The sequence below is a fragment of the Notamacropus eugenii genome, chromosome 2, assembly GCF_028372415.1.
Source record: "Notamacropus eugenii isolate mMacEug1 chromosome 2, mMacEug1.pri_v2, whole genome shotgun sequence".
NCBI lineage: Eukaryota > Metazoa > Chordata > Mammalia > Diprotodontia > Macropodidae > Notamacropus > Notamacropus eugenii.
The window spans coordinates 306321452-306341090 of record NC_092873.1 but is presented as its reverse complement, the minus strand read 5'-3'; the positions used below and the strand labels follow the sequence as shown (position 1 = coordinate 306341090).

General features: G+C 40.2%; 1 protein-coding gene across 1 annotated transcript; it reads left to right on the top strand.

Moving 5' to 3' along the window:
* Positions 1–10005: 10005 nt before the first annotated feature.
* On the top strand, positions 10006–19332 carry LOC140527726 (uncharacterized). Its single transcript, XM_072644877.1, has 3 exons — positions 10006–10075; positions 12030–12189; positions 14179–19332. The coding sequence occupies exons 2-3, from the start codon at positions 12052–12054 to the stop codon at positions 18328–18330; spliced, it is 4290 nt and encodes a 1429-aa protein (XP_072500978.1). The 5' UTR covers positions 10006–10075; positions 12030–12051; the 3' UTR covers positions 18331–19332.
* The last annotated feature ends 307 nt before the right edge of the window (positions 19333–19639 follow it).

Below are 19639 nucleotides of genomic sequence, written 5' to 3'. Positions count from 1 at the left end.
TCCTCAATCTTAGGAATCTAAAAGTATTTTAAGAAAATATGACCCAAAATAGAAGTATAATGCAAAATATTCCTAACGTTTATGAGAGAGGCCAGGAAAACGCATCCTGAAGGTAGGAGAGTCATTGGCTCAACACAGCAGAATGTCAGGGAAGGATTCCTGGAGGAATTCATGCCTGATTTGGACTTTGAAGGATGGATAGATCTGAAAGGGAATTGAAGGGTATTCTAGGCATAAGGAGTGGCAAGATCTGTCCTTCTTCCTTGCTTCTTTGCCCTTTTCTCACCTTTCTCTCTTATCCTGCTTTTCTTAATGCTTTTTCTTATTGTTTTCCTTGTTTCCTCTCCAACCAATTCTTCTACCCTTTCCCTTTTCTTTTCATCTCTCATTCTCCATTAGAGTCATGACTATAGGCATAGGAGGAAAATAGAATCCTGGGGACCAAAGAAGGTAGAAGAATGACACTTGTGCTCTGAGGAATCTACCATCTTGCTCACTCCTTGGAAACTTTCCCTGACATGCTGGACAACCAGAGTAACCAGATAGGGCATTTCCCAATTTTAGGGTTGAAATTAAATTTTGAGCAATGGCCCTACACCACCCAGTTGATTTTCCATGCCATAAAGATAATACTTGAGTCATCATGTCACACAGAGCCATTTCCATGCAATGCTGTACTCTTCCACCAGGCTTTCTGGAGAGAGACAGTGTCTCAGAAAAGACACTTGGTAGAGCTCAACAATGTGGGGTTCTTTGGCCAAAATTTGGGAGAAATGAGCTCCATTCCCACCTGCTCAATGTATGTTAAAACCCTTCTGAGTTCACATGACATTTATATGGAGGCCAAAAAGCTGAGGGGAGTTTGTTGTGGTCACCGTGAGGACCACCCAAAAGCTTAAGAGATCTTGCCTTTAGAAAAGGCCAGACAAACTCTTGTGAGGCAACCACATATGTAGAATGATGTAGTGCTGTCTTGATCTGGTCCTAAGATTCCACTAAAAATAAGATGTCCATTCTAGACAGTTCAATGGGCCTCCTTATTTGGTGAATAACTATAGATGCCTGACCTTGTTCCAGTAGACATAAATTTAGACTACCCCTACTAAAGATGAATAATAAATAAGGACATCATTTAGGAGGACAATGGGCTTGATATAACACTTTGTGAAGCATTGTGGCATAGTACATAAAGGGTGAGCCTCGGAGTTGGGATGACCTGGGTTCAAATCCTACATCTAACATAGACTCCCTATGTGAATGTAAATAAAACACTCAATCTCTCAGGGCCCCCAAGCATCTCTCTAGATTATAATAACAAATACAAAGTGTGCTAATCTTTAGCAGTGGAGGGAGTTTCCACAACTGAATAGCCTTACACTAATACAGCATATGTATCAAAAAAGAGCAATAAAGTTTATACAATGTGTAGCTTTTTTTCATTCTCCTAGAGTAGCTGAGGGATTTCTTTCTCTCATTTCTCCCCACCATAGAACTGAGGGTGGGATTTATCCAATCTAATTGGTTTCCATATTAACCTGAAAGGCATGGAGGTGAAGAGTGTTCTTGGAGGACATGAAGATGTCACAAGGTGACAAAATCTGTTCTGAATGAAAATAAGTGGACAAGTCATTTAATTTCTCTCACCCTCATTTTCCTTATCTGTGAAATGTAAAAATGTGTAAAATGTAAAATAAAGTTCCCCTTTAGGATTTAACTCAAAAGGGTGTTTTGTCAACCAAATGAGATAATATATACAAAGTACTTTGCAAGCCTCAAGACACAATGTCAATATAAGTCATAAAAATTCTTATGAATATGATTAATGAACTCATGGACATTCAATTGAAGTCAGGAGCAAATTGACATTAAAACAGCACTACAACATTCTCCAGAAGGCCAAAGATGGTACCCATAGCTGGTTGATGGTGGTTCACTACACAAAAGAGTATACTTGATCTTAGATTTTAATAGTCCCACAATTGATCTTAACATTTAATGGACCAAGAAGCAATATTTTGCTACCCATAACAACTACCACTACTGCAACAATAATAACAACATTTCTATCGTACTTTAAGGTTTACAAAGCATTTTACATATGTTAACTCACTTGGTCTGTACAATAACCCTGTGAGAAAGGTTCCATTATTATCCCCTTTTTATAGATAAGAAAACTGAGGCACATGTGATTAAGTAACTGCCCAGGCTCATACAGTTGGCAAACATCTGAGTCAGGATTCAAACTCATACCTTGCTGATTCTCTGTAGTTATAGAAGGGAAAGGAAAGTACTGAGAGTCAAGAAAAATTTCTTAAATTCACTATTAGTCACTGATGGAGGAAGAACTATCCCTCAAATGAGGCCAAATGGGAGAGTGGAAAGAACACCAAACTTAGGGGCAAGAGAGACCAGAATGCACATCCTATCTCTGAGATTCACCAGCTGTTTTGTAACCAGCAAGTTGCTCAAACTCTCTGAGATTCCTGATCTCTAAAATGGAGAAGATGAAAATAATTGTATCTCTGCTTCAAAGGGTTGCGGTGAGGATCAAGGAAGATATCATATTAAGACATTTTACAAACTTTAAAGCCTTATATAAAAGTTAGCTATTATCATTACATATACTACCATAGGCAAAAATCCCTCAGAAGAAATGGAGTGGCCTCCATAATCTATAAAAGGGTGAGAAAAGCAGTACTAGGGTACAATCTCAAAAAATAGTAGAATGATTTCTATTCAATTCCAAGACAAACTCTTCAACATCACAGTAAAACAAATCTATGTTCCAACAACTGATACTGAAGAGGCCAAAGCTTATCAGTTCTATGAAGACCTAGAACATCTTCTAGAAATAATACCAAAAGAAAATGTCACATTCATCACAGATGATTTGATGTTAAAGTAGGAAATCAAAAGATAATTGGAATAACAGGAAAGTTGACCAGAGTACAAAATGAAGTAAGAGAGAGACTAATAGAGTTTTGTCAAGATAACTGACTAGCTATGTACCAAACACTCTTTTTCAACAACCTGAAAGGTGACTCTACACATGGACATCACCATATTGTCAATACAGATATCAGATTGATTATATACTTTGCTGCTGGAGGTGGAGAAGCTCTATACAATCATTCAAAACAAGACCTGGAGCTGACTGTGGCTCAGATCATGAACTTACCACAAAAATTCAGACAAAATGAAGAAAGTAGGCAAAACCATCAGACCATATAGGAATTACCTAAATAAAATCCCTTATGAATATGAAATTGAGGTGATAAAAAGATTTAAGGGATTAGATCTGGAAGATGGAGTGCCTGAAGACCAATAGACTGAGGTTCTCTATATTGTACTGGAGGTACCAACAAAAAATATACCAAAGAAAAAGAAAAGCAAGAAAGAAAAATTGCTGTCTGATGAGGATTTATAAAGAAGGAAAATGAAAGACACCAGAGAAAAGGAAAGATATACCCAACTGAAGCAGAATTCCAGAGAATAATGAGAGATAAGAAAGCTTTCATAAGTGAGCAATGCAAAGAAATAGAAGAAAATAATAGAATTGGAAAGATAAGATATCTCTTCAAGAATATTAGAGATATCAAGGGAATGTTTCATGTTAAAAATGGACATGATAAAGAACAAAAAATGGTAGAAACATAACAGAAGTAGAAGAAATAAAGAAGAGGTAGTAAAAATACATGAAAAAACTATAAAATAAATATCTTAACATCACCAATAACCACCCTGATGATGTGGTTACTAATCTAGAGCCAGACATCCTGGAGAATGAAGCCAAATGGCCCTTAGGAACCATATTGAATAATAAGGATTTAATTAGGATTAAATATCCAAGCTATTTAAAATCCTAAAAGATGATGTTTCTAAAGTTCTATAACCAATATGCCAGCAAATTTAGAAAATTCAACAGTGGCCATTTGATTGGAAAAGATCACAATTTATATCACAATTCTAAAGAACGGCAAAGCCAAAGAATATTTAAATTACCAAAAATTGTGCCCCTCTAACATGCCAGCAAGGTTATGCTTAAGATTCTGCAATAAGTGAACCAAGAACTACCAGAAGATCAGGCTGGTTTTTGAAGAGGCAGAGAAACTAGAGACCAAATTGCCAATATTTTCTCAATTATGTGAAAGCAAGTTCCAAAAAAACATCTACTGCTGCTTCATTGACTACACTCAAGCCTCAATTTCACTATGTGGACCACAACAAAATGTGGCATGTCTTCAAGAGAAGGGAGTTCTTGATCATCTTACTTGTCTCCTGATGAAACTGTACATGGTCCAAGAAGCAACAGTTAGAATCAAACATTGAACAACTGATTGGTGTAAGATTAGAAAAGGAATACAATATGCAGAGTACATCATGAGAAATGCCAGGCTGAATGAATCAAAAATCAGAATTAAAGTTCCTGGGAGAAATATCAACAACCTGAGATATGCAGATGATACCACTCTAATGGCAGAAAATGAAGAGGAATGAAGAAGTCTCTTGAGGGTGAAAGAGGATAGTATAAAAGCTGGCTTGAAGTTTAATATATAAAAAACAAAGCTTTTGGTAACTGGTCCAATTATTTCTTAACAAACAAAGGAAGAAGGAATGGAAGAAGTGTTAGATTTTATGTGCTTGGGCTCAAAGATCACTGTAAATGGTGACTATAGTCATGAAATTTAAAGACATTTATTCCTTGGAAAGAAATCTATGGCAAATCTGGACCACATATTAAAAAACAAAGACATCAGCGAAGATCCATATAGTCAAAGCTATGATTTTTCCATTAGCAATGTAAGGCTGAGAAAATTGAACTATAAGGAAAACTAAGTGTCACAGAATCGATGCTTTTGAACTATGGTGCTAGGGAAGACTTTTAAGAATCCTTTGGAGAACAAGGAAATCAAATAAGTCAATACTTAAAGAAATTAGTTAGACTATTCACAGGAAGGTCAAATACTGAAACTGAAACTTGAATACTTTGGCCACATAATGAGATGACAGGACTCACTGGAAAAGACACTGATGTTGGGAAAGACTGATGGTGTGCTATGATCCATGGAGTCATAAAGAGTCAGATAAATGATCAACAAAGAAAAAATTATCAACATCAAATTATCTTCACCTTCACTATCTTGCTCTTCTCATGCCTTTGACAGGGTTAAGATAGAAACAGACCTAAGAGAGGTCACTAAGTCTACTGTTATTCCTCTTTAGTCAGTGTTCTACAGATTGTTACACAGATTGATAAAACAATGACTTTTTAAAGTAGAAAAAAATAGTTCAGGAGAGAGATTAGGACTGGATATTTAGATCAAGCAATCATCAGCATAAAAATAACTGAACTCATATAAGCTGATGAGCTCACCAAGTGAAATAGTAGAGGAGAAGAGGAGAGAAAAAGAGAAGAAGACCTTTGGGGATGCTCATGGTTATTTTATGTGACCTCAGTGAAGATCCAGCAAAAGAGGCTGAGAAGGAGCAGTCAAAGAGCATTAGGATTTCATAGTCTGTCAACCCATGAAAGGGAACAAATTACTGGAGCACAGTTCTAGCTATTGGACCTTATCATCCTAAGTATTTGGTAGATTGCAAGTACTTGCATTCTGAAGGGTTGTGTTGTATTCTCCCCACTATTCTCTTTCCACAGGCTACATTGATCACTCAGTCTTCAATGACTGATGATAACTTTTTTGTAGTTTTTGGTGGCAAAGACTTGATTCTGAATTTCCATTACAAAATCCTCTGTTCTGGCCAACAAATTTGCACAACACATCTTTGTTCAATGCTTCTTTGTTAGTACACTTCTGTCCAAGTTCATGCAGACATTGCCCATGGAAAGTCTTTTGGTAGCTAGATGGCTCCATAGTGCACAAAACTCTAAGCTCGAAATCAGGAAGACATGAGTTCAAATCCATCTGTAGGTACTTCTAGCTATGTGACCCTTTGCAAGTTACTTAATCTCTGCTTGCCTCAGTTTCCTCAACTATAAAATAGGGATCATAATAATATCTATCACAAAGAGTTGTTGTTAGGATCAAATGAAATAATATTTGTGAAGCACTAAGCACAGTGCCTGGCACAAAGTAAGTGCTTGATTAATGCTTGTTCCCTTTTGATTCCACTCTTAGATCTAAACAAGGCTTTTCTAGGAGAAAGCAATTTTTGGCCACTTTTGATAAATTCAATGGCATGTACCATTTAACTTTTACTATTACTTATTGGAGTATATCTCCTTATTCTAAAAGTAGATCATTTGTGTTGTGGTGGTCCTTGTTGTTACCTCCTGCTATCTGTCTTAACATTATTGTCCAAGTGCCTTGCCTACCTGTCTTGAACACATCTTACTTAGGCCCCTACTTGTTCCCTGTTCCACATCTATTTCAATGAAAACAAGTACAGTTTTGAAAAGTGGATGATTCATGAGAATAAAGTCTTTTTCCAAGATAGTAAAGCCAAGTAACTTGTAGCCAAGGCCTTTCTGACTTCAAAATTTCAAGAATTGGTGATCTCATCTATGTGCATACACTTCACCAATACAGGCTACATCCTCTCTACAACTTTGTACAAACTCTTCATGAGTTACTAAGTCAAAAAAACAAATTCATCATCCCACAATCAACCTGGTGATGGGCAACTCTGTAATTGGTAAAAAAAAAAAAAAAAGATTCTCAGGAGTCAGGGGGGAATAAGCATACATTCTGCTGGTGAAGAAGCCCAGTTTGCTGGGACTTTTCAGAATTCACAATCCACCACCTCAGAATATGAGAATTCAGTGTCACCTTCATACCACAATGGCATTGGAATGAACTTTAGACCTGTGGCTACTTTGGATCTGAAAACGTATAAAAATATGAGTTGCAATATACTATACATGGAATATATGTATGTGTGTGCATATGTATATGTGTATATATATACATATATGTGTGTATGTATATTTATAGTCAAACTATATGTATATATATATATATATATATATATATATATATATATATTCAGAAGAAGCAAAAGAAAACACTTGAGTTCTAAGCCTTGGAAATACCCAGTCAGGAGCTTTGGAAATTCAACCCATTGAGGCAGGTGCAAGTGGGAGGGAATTGTCAACAAATTATGCTGAGGATTCATTATTGCCCCTGTCAGTATAAGGAGCTGAGGATCTCAGAGAAATATATTTTTATTAATCAATCAAAACAAATTTATTAAGTAATTAACAAGCAATCAATATACTAGGCACTTGGAATGAGAAGACAAAAGCAAAAACAATCCCTGCCTCCAAAGAATTTATAGTGTAGTCAGAGGAAATAATATTTACATACACAGGTGAAGTAAGGATAGATGAGTTTATAGAAGTCATCACTGGGCACATGAACCAAACAAGATGACTCATTGCTTCTACCTTTGGGGATGACAAATTTCTTATTTTTTTTCAGCCAAAAGGTGGTCCAGAACTGAAAAAGCTTTTTAGCCTTTTAAACTTATGTGACAAACCCTGAGTGCACCCTGTGTTGACCCCCTGTCCTACGACAGGAGAAACAGAATGGAGTACTGCATCTGATCAAAGAAGAGGCTTATGAATGACACATTTTTTTGGGCTGCAGTTTCCAAGGTGACAAGAGGCATGTTCAGTAAAATATAGAGCACAGCAACACTTTTCTACTTTGACATAAATGACATCATAACCCATATGGGGTATAAGGAACAGCTAGGTGGCACATTGGATAGAGTGCTAGACCTAGAGTCAGGAAGATTCATCTTTCTGAGTTCAAATCTGACCTCAACCACTTACTACCTGTGTGACCCTGGGCAAGTTATTTAGCCCTGTTTGCTTCAGTTTCCTCATCTGTCAAATGAGCTGAAGAGGAAAATTCCAGTATCTCTATTCCAGTATCTCTATCAAGAAAATCCCAAAGGGAGTCACATGGCTGAAAATGACTGAACAACACAAAGTCCATGTAGGGTACAGTCAACCAGTTATCTTGTACTAGAGCTATCTTGTACTCTTTCAGTATAATGTTTGTGAGCATCAAAAGGTAATGAAAGGCTAGTCGTGGCAGGAGCAATAGTATCTACCAGAGTGATTGTGGTTGTGGTGGCAGTAGTGTACAATGGTGCCAAGGAAAGAATGGGCAAGATCACCAGAAAGGATCTGCTTGGATCAGACTGTGTTCAGTCAAGGTGAAAAGTTAATTATCCACCTTGTAAAACAAAATAAAAACTTATGTTCCCAAAACATCTTGATATGAAATGCCTCCCAACTGATTGTGCTAGGACTAATAAATTAATCATTCTAAAATATACGCTGCAAGTTATTTTATGTTTAGCAATCCTTTTTCTATGTAGGAATAAACCTGATTTATATTCGTATGTTGGACAGCTTTTACTAATTCCCCTTGCAGAGGAGACCCCTAGACTAAAGTGAAAAATAAAATTGTACTGGGATGGGTGCGAGGAACCAATGAATGTAGTAAGTGGGGAGCATACTTCTTCAAATGAGCAGTCAAGAAACCAAAACAGTGAACCCAGGCAAACTGTGATAGAAGAAAAAGGAAGGGAATTGGTACAGTTTGGGACCCTCTGTGGCTTCCACCAAAGATTGGCTAGATAGCTTTGATGAGAACTGGGAGAGTATTTCAAGTATCGGAATCAACCAGTACAAATGCATGGAAGTGGGAAATGGAATACTAAATATGAGAAACTTTAAGAAGATCAGTTTGACTGAGATACACCATTGACAGAGGAGAGTCATGTCCAATAAGACTGGAAAGATAGGTTGAGGCAAAGTTGTAAAGGTCTTGAAATGCCCAACAGAAGGGTTTCCCTTTGATCCTGGAGGTAATAGGGAGTCAACAAAGCTTACGGAGTGGGCTAGTGATAGGGTTAGATTTGTTCTTTAGGAAAATCAGTTTGGCATCTGTATGAAAGATGTTTTGGACTGGGAACACAAATTAGAAAGTCATTGTAATAGTATAGGAGAGAAGTGATACAGGCCTAGGTTAGTGACTGTGTGTGGAGAGATAGGTGATATATTTTAGAGATATTGTAGAGGAAGAAAAGCTGGTCATTGACTGTATATTGGGGATGCATGAAAGTATGGCATCCATAAAGACAGGGAGTTTGTGCATGTGGGTGACTGGAAGAATAGTGGCATCCTTGAATGAAATAAGGAAGATCTAATGGATGACAATATGTGGTCAGTGATGCAGGTAAGAGAAAGCTATGGAAGAATGTTCACAAGCTGTAAAGGGGCCCCAGATGTTCTATTTATACACACATTCCTTACACACACGTCCAAAAGAGCTCTAATTCTACATCCCAATTGTTTACTCTCTTTCTTATTAAAATATTCCAATTTCTTCCAAAAGGCTATTTAAATCACTTGAATGGAGTCAGGCCAAGAAACTCATTAGCTGATCCCAAGGCTGCCTACCTTGAGGATTGTTGTGAGGACCAAATGAGATATTTGTAAAGTGTTTAACACAATGCACAGCATATAGCAGGTGCCTCACAAATACTTGTTCACTCTTCATTCCTTTTCCTTTTTCACCTCTCTTATCCATAGACATAATTTGCTTTTAGCGCTATTCAACAAGTACTTGTTCGCAAATATGTGCTTCAAATGCTGCTAAGAGATGTAGGAAATACAAGAGAAGGCAAAGATATGGTCTCAGTTTCCCCATTTATAAAATCAGGGGGTAGGACTATAAGATTACTAAGTCTCTTGCCAACTCTAAATCTTATAATCCCTATCCTCAGAGTTTATGGTGGCAAGAGAGGCACCTTCTGTACAATGTTCTAACCCATGGAGAGGTGTGGCTGATACTGATCCAAATATGGGAGCTGCCTATGCAATCTCAGATGAGTAGGTAAGAAAGCAGTTCACTAAACAAATATTCCTAAGGATGAGGGTGGAGGTTTGGGTTTGGTTGGGATGAATCAGGTCATCCCACAGAATGGGTGTCACCATTCTCAGGTGGACAATTAAACCCACTATAAAACACAGCATTTTAGACAGAAGGTACCCTGCAAGCTGGTTCAGCCTCCATCCTACCAGTTCCTTTTGAATTGGGTAAGTCAATCTACCTAGTTGAGTGAAAATTATAGCATTTCATCGTTACTGGAAGTGGAAATATAGGAATTAAGATAATATGTTGACAAGAATACTGAAATTGGAGTAAGAAAAACTGAGACTGGATTCTAACTCTATGTGTATCTGTGTGACCTTAGTCATGTTGCTTAAATGCTCTGAGTCTCATGTCTAACATAAAGGTTTTGGCCAAGATGACCTTAAAGTTCCCTTTAGGTCTGATACATTATGATATTCTTGGCTTGGGTACAGTGAGCTACTTGAAGTGTTGTTCTTCAACTGCCCCAAGACCATTGTTGATGCAACTTCTCTATCCTGGAGGAAATAAAGAAAGAAATCTGGCTCTTCTAAGGCCACCAATGCAAACTTGGCATTGCTAGACTATTTCATTCAAGGAGGCTGAGAGAAGATGGGAAGGTAATAGTGGCATCTTTCTGTTTTCTACAATGTCAATGCCTTTAAGTTTATAGCTATTGTATTAACTTTCAGTCAGCTTCCTGTGACATGAATGGTTCTGCCAGTTTATTTTCTTGTCATCGAAAAATCAATACACGGGGTGACAAGAATCAGCATTTAAAAAGATTGGGATGGGCTAAAGTTTACCATGACTCTAATAAGATAAGATTCAAAAGAAATAATTATAAATAAATTGGGGGGGAGTTCAAAACACTCAATTTTGCAAGTACAGAATACAGGAGGCATAAACAACAGTGAGTATGAAGAAGATCTAGTGGTTTTAGTGAGCTGCAAGCTCATAATGAGTCAGCAGTAAGATGATTCAGTCGAAAAGAAAGGTAATGCAATTTGGAGTCCCATCCAGAGAGGCATCACTTCAAGGAATGAAGAAGTTATAGACAGTAAGATCCAGAGCAGTGCGAATAATGAATCCTGTAAAGTGGTTGAACATATTCAAATTCCCACTATTAGGAGTTATAATTATTTAAAATGTGGTCATTGATTCTCGCCCAATGCAAAGAAGAAAGGAGGGAGGGAGGGAGGGAGGGAAGGAAGGGAGGAAGGGAGGAAGGAAGGGAAAAAGAAGAGAGAGGAAGGAAGGGAAGGGGGAAGGGAGAAAAGGAAAGATACAAGGAAGAAAAGAAGGGAAAGAGGAAAGAAGGAAGGATAACTAGTATGGGCTAATCACTCATGTGCTAAAAGTTTATAAATACTAATCAATCAATAAATATTGATTAATCATCTTCTATGTGTCAGTCACTACACTTAGCAGAAGGGATACAAAAAGCAAAAGATAGCTCCAGCCTTCAAATATATCACATTTGGTCATCATAAGAGAGTAGGCCAACAATGTGAGGTGGGTGTTATTGTTATCCCTATTTTATAGTTAAAAGAAACTGAGGCAGGCAGAGATTACATGACTTATCTGGAGTCACACAGCTAGTAAGTATCTGAGGTTGGATTTGAATTCAAGTCTTCCTCTTCAGGCCTAACACTAACCACAACACCACTTAGCTACCTCTACCTGGAAATTTGCAATATAAATCCAAATCATACAACTACTAAATGCTAAATCTGGGCTATAGAAATGGACTGAGGCATTGAATGAGAGACTGCAACATGTGAACATAGACTGAAGATATGGGGTAGCTCCGGGTTACCTTCTCCAGGCAGAGCACCTAAAAGTTGAAATCCTTGTTCTACATTATTACCTGAGTGAGAATCAAGACCTTCTGATCAGTCTTCACCGGCTAACTGAGAAGAGTAGATTAACCACTCAACTAGTGTTTCATTACAGCAAAAGGGGTGAATTGGTGCCACCCCATCCTTCCCCATTGAGGGCTTTCAAGGGTGAAAGAGATCAGAGTTATGAAATGTATGCATGATTATTTTTCTTGATAATGTTTACTGAGGATGTATAGAAAGAAAAAACTCATGATAAAATAATGATAAATAAAAAATGTCTCTTTTCCCACTTCAGGTCCACCTCACCTTACAGCAAGATGTCTCAGCTCTTAAAAAGCATCGTCACCGTAATCGACGTCTTCTACAATTATTGTGGCCGGGACGAGGAATGTGACACAATGTGCAAAAAGGAACTCAAGGAACTTTTGAATAAAGAGATGGGTCCACTTCTGAAGGTAAGAGCTGACTGTCACATCCAGTGGTCCATGAAGTCATATTTTATATCCACACTAGTCTTGCCCAAAGATTTCTTCTTAGCAAATAAATAGTAGGCAAAAATGATATATATTTTCAATGCCCCACTTTGAAGTCTAGTAGAAAACATTCTGGGATTTGACATAGTAACGAACACATCTAACATATATGTAATGCTTTTAAGTTTGCACAATACTTTCCCTGCATTACTTCCTTTGAACCTCACAACAACTCCATGACGCAATTGTCATATGTCTAGTTTACAGATGCAACTAGGTGGCCCCAGGAGACGGCTGAATGATAGTAGTACCTTTCTCTATGGTATTAGTACCTTTAAGTTTATGGATATTTTATTAACCACTGGTCAATTTCATTTAATTCCTGACAATTCAGCCTTGAGATTTTTCTGCTAAATGGAAAGATAATACACTGGATGTTGGTGTCAGGACCCAAAAAGTTCTTGTCAAGCTAGAGCACTGAGAAGAATCTACTAAGATGAGATTCAAGTCAAGACAAGAATTTATTAAGCACCTAATTTCATATACATAAATTCAAAAAATCATATTCATAAGTAGAAGATGAAGTAAGGTTCAGAAAAGTTAAATGATGCAGTTAGGCAGCACCATGAATGGAACGTTGGTCTTGAAGTAAGGAAAACCTGAGTTCAGATCCAGTCTCAGACTCTTACTATTAGTGTGATCCTGGGCAAGTCACTTATCCTCCCTCAGCTTCAGTTTCCTTGTTTGTAAAATGGAGATAATAGCATCTGCCTCTGAAGGTTGTTGTGAAAATAAGTTAGTATTTGTAAAATGCTTTGCAAATCTTAAAGTGCTACATAAATCCTGGCAATTATTATAAATAATTATTATATTTGTACATTTTGTATTGTAAAATGATGTTTTGTGTTATTTATATATAGACGCACATATAAATGTTATGCTATATATATGTATGTAATAATGGTATTATTATAATCTTAGCAATTATTATGAACATGTTACTCATGGTCACAAAGCTAGTATCAGAGACAGGATTTGAATATGAATCTTCATGACTCCAACATTGTAGCCACTGGACAATACTTGTACAAAGTAGGTAATCAACAAATGAAAATTAAGTTAAATTAAATTGAATTGAAGAAAAGTTAATTAATTCACTGTGCCTGAACAAACTCTAGTCCTGGAAAAAGTGATAAGTTGATGCAATTTGTCTTCAGTTTTCTTCCTCTAATTTTTCTCTGCCCTTCTTAGGCACAGGGACACCTATCACCCATCACTTACCCCACCCCAGATCCTGGGGCACAGGAGTCTCCTCTTTTTCCAAGCTCTTTCTGGCCAGAGAAAGACAATCTGAAAACTAATTCATATGAGTATATTCTTGACTATGTCTGTTCCTCTTTCCAGGAGAAATTACAACTCCTGAATTAAGCAATCAATCTTTAATGATTGGTTAATGAGTGGCCATTTCAGAGTGCTATTTCAGGCACTCTAACCTCAAAAGAGACAGATTACCTCCAAAATCAAACTGGAGGAATTAAGATCGGTGAATAACAGGAAATCAATTACATCTAGTTAGTCAGTAAACATTTATGAAACACCTACTACGCCTCGATTCTAACCCTAACGCTAAATGCCTCGATTCTATCACTGTACTAGATGCTATCACATCTAATGACAGTTGCTCCCAAGATACTTGATTTGCATTCAACACGTTATTTATATTTGACCCATTTCTTACATTAAGTACACCAGCTGCCTTTCATATCTTTTCACTCCCTTTACACCTATGCTCTCATTCCCTTGATCTTTTTTACCTAATACCTATGATCTCTGTCAGATTGTTAGCCAAAATGGAACTACACTCCACTAGGGCCCTTCAAGTACACACATTCTGACAATCTTCTTTCATGTCATAAGTGGGGAATGGACACCAGACTCACAGGCTATCCCTTGTACCTTGTCTCTACATAGAATCCCGACAATCCTGATACTGTGGATGTTTTCATGCAAATCCTGGACCGAGACCATGACAGAAGAGTAGACTTTACTGAGTATCTGCTGATGATATTCAAGTTGACCATGGCTTGCAACAAATCTGTCAGCAAAGAATACTGCCATGCTTCAGGGTCAAAGCAGAAACACCACGGTCACCATCACCAGGAGGCACAAAGTGAAACAGAGGAACAGGAAGAGTCAACAGGGCAAGAGTCAGACTCCAGTCATTCAAGCTGGAGTTCAAGAGAGGGCCATGGGTCATCCAAATCTGAGCAATCACACAGGGGCAGGGCCCACAGGCATGGGTCTAGCTCTACTGGGTGGGAAAAGAATGATTCCTCATATAGTTCAGGGCATGGGGAAGGCTCAGGGAAGAGCTATCATAGATCAAGGTCAAGTCACTCAGAGAGTAGTAGTCAAAAGAAATATGGGTCCAAAGCAAACAAGCAGGGGGGAAGGAGACATAAGTCAAGTATTAGCCCCTCCAGAAAATCTGGAGGAGAAGAATATGAATCTGGCACTGGTAACTCAGGTAGATGGGAAAGACATAGATTCAGCAATAGCCAGACAGAAGGATGTGAAGTACCAGAAGAGAGGTCTGGAAGAGGGAGAGACAGAGGACAAGGACATAGCTCCAGATCACATCAATCCTCTAGCTATGAATGGTCTGAGTCTGGGTCAGGTCAGCCACCTACCCATGAGCAACACCACCATTCCTCTAGCTATGGACAGCATGGGTCAGGCTCAGGTCAGTCCTCTAGCTATGGACAACATGGGTCAGGCTTAGGTCAGTCCTCTGGATATAGTCAACATGGGTCAGGCTCAGGTCAGTCCTCCAGCTATGGCCAGCATGGGTCATGCTCAGGTCAGTCCTCTGGCTATGGCCATGGGTCAGGCTCAGGTCAGTCCTCTAGCTATGGACAGCATGGGTCAGGCTCAGGTCAGTCCTCCAGCTATGGACAACATGGGTCAGGCTCAGGTCAGTCCTCCAGCTATGGACAACATGGGTCAGGCTTAGGTCAGTCCTCTGGATATAGTCAACATGGGTCAGGCTCTGGTCAGTCCTCGAGCTATGGCCAGCATGGGTCAGGCTCAGGTCAGTCCTCCAGCTATGGCCAGCATGGGTCATGCTCAGGTCAGTCCTCTGGCTACGGCCATGGGTCAGGCTCAGGTCAGTCCTCTAGCTATGGACAGCATGAGTCTGGTTCCAGTGGTCAATCAGAGAGTTGTGGAGGATCAGGACATTACTCCAGTTCACATCAGTCCTCTAGCCATCACCAACATGGGTCAGGCTCAGGTCAGTCCTCTAACTATGGACATTGGTCAGGCTCAGGTCAGTCTTCTACCTATGGACATGGATCAGGCTTGGGTCAATCCTCTAGCCATGGCCAGCATGGGTCAGGCTCAGGTCAGTCCTCTAGCTATGGACAACATGGGTCAGGCTCAGGTCAGTCCTCCAGCTATGGCCGTCATAGGTCAGGCTCAGGTCAGTCCTCTAGCTATGGACAGCATGGGTCATGTTCAGGTCAGTCTTCTAGCTATGGACAACATGGATCTGGCTCAGGTCAGTCCTCCAGCTATGGCCGTCATAGGTCAGGCTCAGGTCAGTCCTCGAGCTATGGACAACATAGGTCTGGATATAGTGGTCATTCAGAGAGTTGTGGAGGATCAGGACATTACTCCAGTTCACATCAATCCTCCAGCTCTGGTCAACAAAGGTCAGGCTCGGGTCAGTACTCCAGCTATGGACAACATGGGTCAGGCTCAGGTCAGTCCTCTGGCTATGGCCAACATCAGTCAGGCTCAGGTCAGTCCTCTAGCTATGGCCAACATGGGTCAGGCTCAGGTCAGTCCTCTAGCTATGGCCAACATGGGTCAGGCTCAGGTCAGTCCTCGAGCTATGGACAACATGGGTCAGGCTCAGGTCAGTCCTCCAGCTATGGCCGTCATAGGTCAGGCTCAGGTCAGTCCTCTAGCTATGGACAACATGGGTCAGGCTTAGGTCAGTCCTCTGGATATAGTCAACATGGGTCAGGCTCTGGTCAGTCCTCGAGCTATGGCCAGCATGGGTCATGCTCAGGTCAGTCCTCTGGCTACGGCCATGGGTCAGGCTCAGGTCAGTCCTCTAGCTATGGACAACATGAGTCTGGTTCCAGTGGTCAATCAGAGAGTTGTGGAGGATCAGGACATTACTCCAGTTCACATCAGTCCTCTAGCCATCACCAACATGGATCAGGCTCAGGTCAGTCCTCTAACTATGGACATTGGTCAGGCTCAGGTCAGTCTTCTACCTATGGACATGGATCAGGCTTGGGTCAATCCTCTAGCCATGGCCAGCATGGGTCAAGCTCAGGTCAGTCCTCTAGCTATGGACAACATGGGTCAGGCTCAGGTCAGTCCTCCAGCTATGGCCGTCATAGGTCAGGCTCAGGTCAGTCCTCTAGCTATGGACAACATGGGTCAGGCTCAGGTCAGTCCTCTAGCTATGGACAACATGGGTCAGGCTCAGGTCAGTCCTCTAGCTATGGACAACATGGGTCAGGCTCAGGTCAGTCCTCTAGCTATGGACAACATGGGTCAGGCTCAGGTCAGTCCTCTAGCTATGGACAACATGGGTCAGGCTCAGGTCAGTCCTCTAGCTATGGACAACATGGGTCAGGCTCAGGTCAGTCCTCTGGCTATGGCCAACATCAGTCAGGCTCAGGTCAGTCCTCTGGATATAGTCAACATGGGTCAGGCTCAGGTCAGTCCTCTAGCTATGGCCAGCATGCGTCAGGCTCAGGTCAGTCCTCCAGCTATGGACAACATGGGTCAGGCTTAGGTCAGTCCTCTGGATATAGTCAACATGGGTCATGCTCAGGTCAATCCTCTGGCTACGGCCATGGGTCAGGCTCAGGTCAGTCCTCTAGCTATGGACAACATGAGTCTGGTCCCAGCGGTCAATCAGAGAGTTGTGGAGGATCAGGACATTACTCTAGTTCACATCAGTCCTCTAACTATGGACAACATGGATCCAGCTCAGGTCAGTCCCATAGTTATGGACAACATGGGTCTAGCTCTGGTCAGTCGTCTAGCTGTGGATCTGGCTTAGAACAGTCCTCAAGCCAGAGACAACGTAGATCTAGTTCAGGTGGTCAGTTAGAGAGGTGTAGACGACGGAGAAGTGGGTCAAGGTCACGTCAGTCCTCTAGCTATGGGAGACACGGATCTTGCTCTGGTCAGTCATCTAGCTTTGGACAATATGGGTCTGGTTCAGGACAGTCCTCTAGTCAGAGGCGACGTGGATCCAGTTCAAGTGGTCGGTCACAGAGTTGTGGACAACAAAGACATAGTTCAAGTTCACATCAGTCCTCCAACTCTGGACAATGTGGGTCTGGCTCAGGTCAGTCTTCTAGTTATGGACAACATGGGTCCAGCTATGGTCAGTCCTCTAGCTGTGGATCTAGCTCAGGTCAGTCATATAGTCAAAGACAACACGGATCAGGTTCAGGTGGTCCATCAGTGAGTTGTGGAGACCAAGGACATAGTTCAAGTTCACATCAGTCCTCCAGCTACGGACAGTGTACCTCTGGCTCAGGACAGCCTTCTAGTTGTGGGTCTGGGTCAGGCCAGTCATCTTGCCAGAGCTCAGTCAGTCAGTCAGAAAACTGTGGAGAACAGCAATACAATTCAAATTCACAACAATCTTCTAGCTATGGACAATGTGAGTCTGCATGTGATCAGTACTCTGACTATCCACAATATAGGTGTCAGTCTTCTAGCTTGGGACTTCGTGGTTCAGGTTTAACTCAGTCTTGTAACTCTGGAAGTCATGGATCCAGTGTAGGTGGACAGGCATGCAGTCCAGGAAGAAAAAGGTTCAATTCAAGTGGTAGCTGTGGGGAGTTTGGGGGACAAAGAGTTGGCTCAACATACATTCTGTGTGGAGACAGCAACAATGAATTATCAGGGGGTAGAAACAATGAAAATAAGGTAGTGTGCAGCCTCTACAGCCAAGATACAGCTGGTTCTCAGAGAGCAGGAGGAAACTATGGAAGAGTGAGAACATACTCAGGTTCCAACTACCCCTGTAGCATCACACCTCTCTATGAGTATTGCCAAGAGCAAAGATTTTATTACTACAAGTGAAAGGGAAACTGAATGCTGAATAACTGAAATATGTGGTAGAAAAAGAAAAGAAAAGAAAAATGAATACTACAACCAAGCCATTTACTATGGCATTTAGTCCTGGGAATAAGGCAGGCTGTCTTTGTCCTTTTCTTTTAAACCTAGATGTCAACTCTATGCCTTATATTTGGTGATAGTTTCTTAGAACAGTTCCACTTAATGGTGTAGGGTGTTTTATCTCCTTGACTAGGAAACAGTAAGTAGACAAAATCCATGGAGTTTGACACTAAATATGGGATAGTATTCATTTGGGGCAATACAATCTGGGAGCCTGGGCATTTGTTTTAATCTGAAAAACTTGATTGGGGTGGGATGAGAATTCTCATGGATTGTTAAATTTACTTATGTAAAAGTTGATCACTCCTCTCCAAGGAGCTAAGAAGCAAGACTGCCTTACTCATAATTCATTAAATTACCAGTTCTCAAGGCCAAAGTCACAGTAGCAGGGCCAGGTATTTACCTTCAGATCCATGCCATAGGCATGCAGCCTCAGCAGTTTCTTTCCTCATCACGGTTATCCAACCTCTATTCTTAATAATATCTTTAATAGGTAAGGTAAAAATCAACATGAGAAACTGGCACCATGTCCTTCTTTCTAGCCAAAAGACAAGGTGGTTGTCTTTGAAGAATGGGAACTGATAACTTTTGTCCAAATAGCAAACATCTTGGGTCCTATCTCTAACTAAAAAGAGAGATGTCTGCTTGGTAACTACTCTAGGCTAGAAAAAAGTGGGGGCAATGCAAACCTGGCATGTGGCTGCACACCACATTTGCATTTAGCCAGCCTTTCCACTTGGGAGAATGTTATCTACAAGGAAAAGGGAACAGAAAATATATGTTACACTGTATGGTCTTTTTATCAACTGTGATACTCAAGATTATTGCTGTCCCCTTGAGGGCATTTGGCAAATTTTGAAAACTGGTTTCCATGAAAATTAATAATAAATTATTGTATATCAAGTATTTTAGCCTGTGTCTTCTCTGCTTCATTCTCTGATCAGATTGGGAAAAGGTTATTACCAAAAAATCTCCATTGTTCCTTTTCCCAAAACAGAAAGGAAGGATAAGAAGAAAATAAACATTTATTAAGCACTATATGCCAGGTACGATGCTGAACCCCTTACAAATATGATCTCACTAATTCTCACCACAACTCTAGGAGGTAGGTGCTATTATTATTCCCATTTTACAACTGAAGAAACTGAGGCAAACAGAGGTTAAGTGAATTATTCAAGGTCACACAGCTAGTGAAGGTTAGAGGCTAGATTTT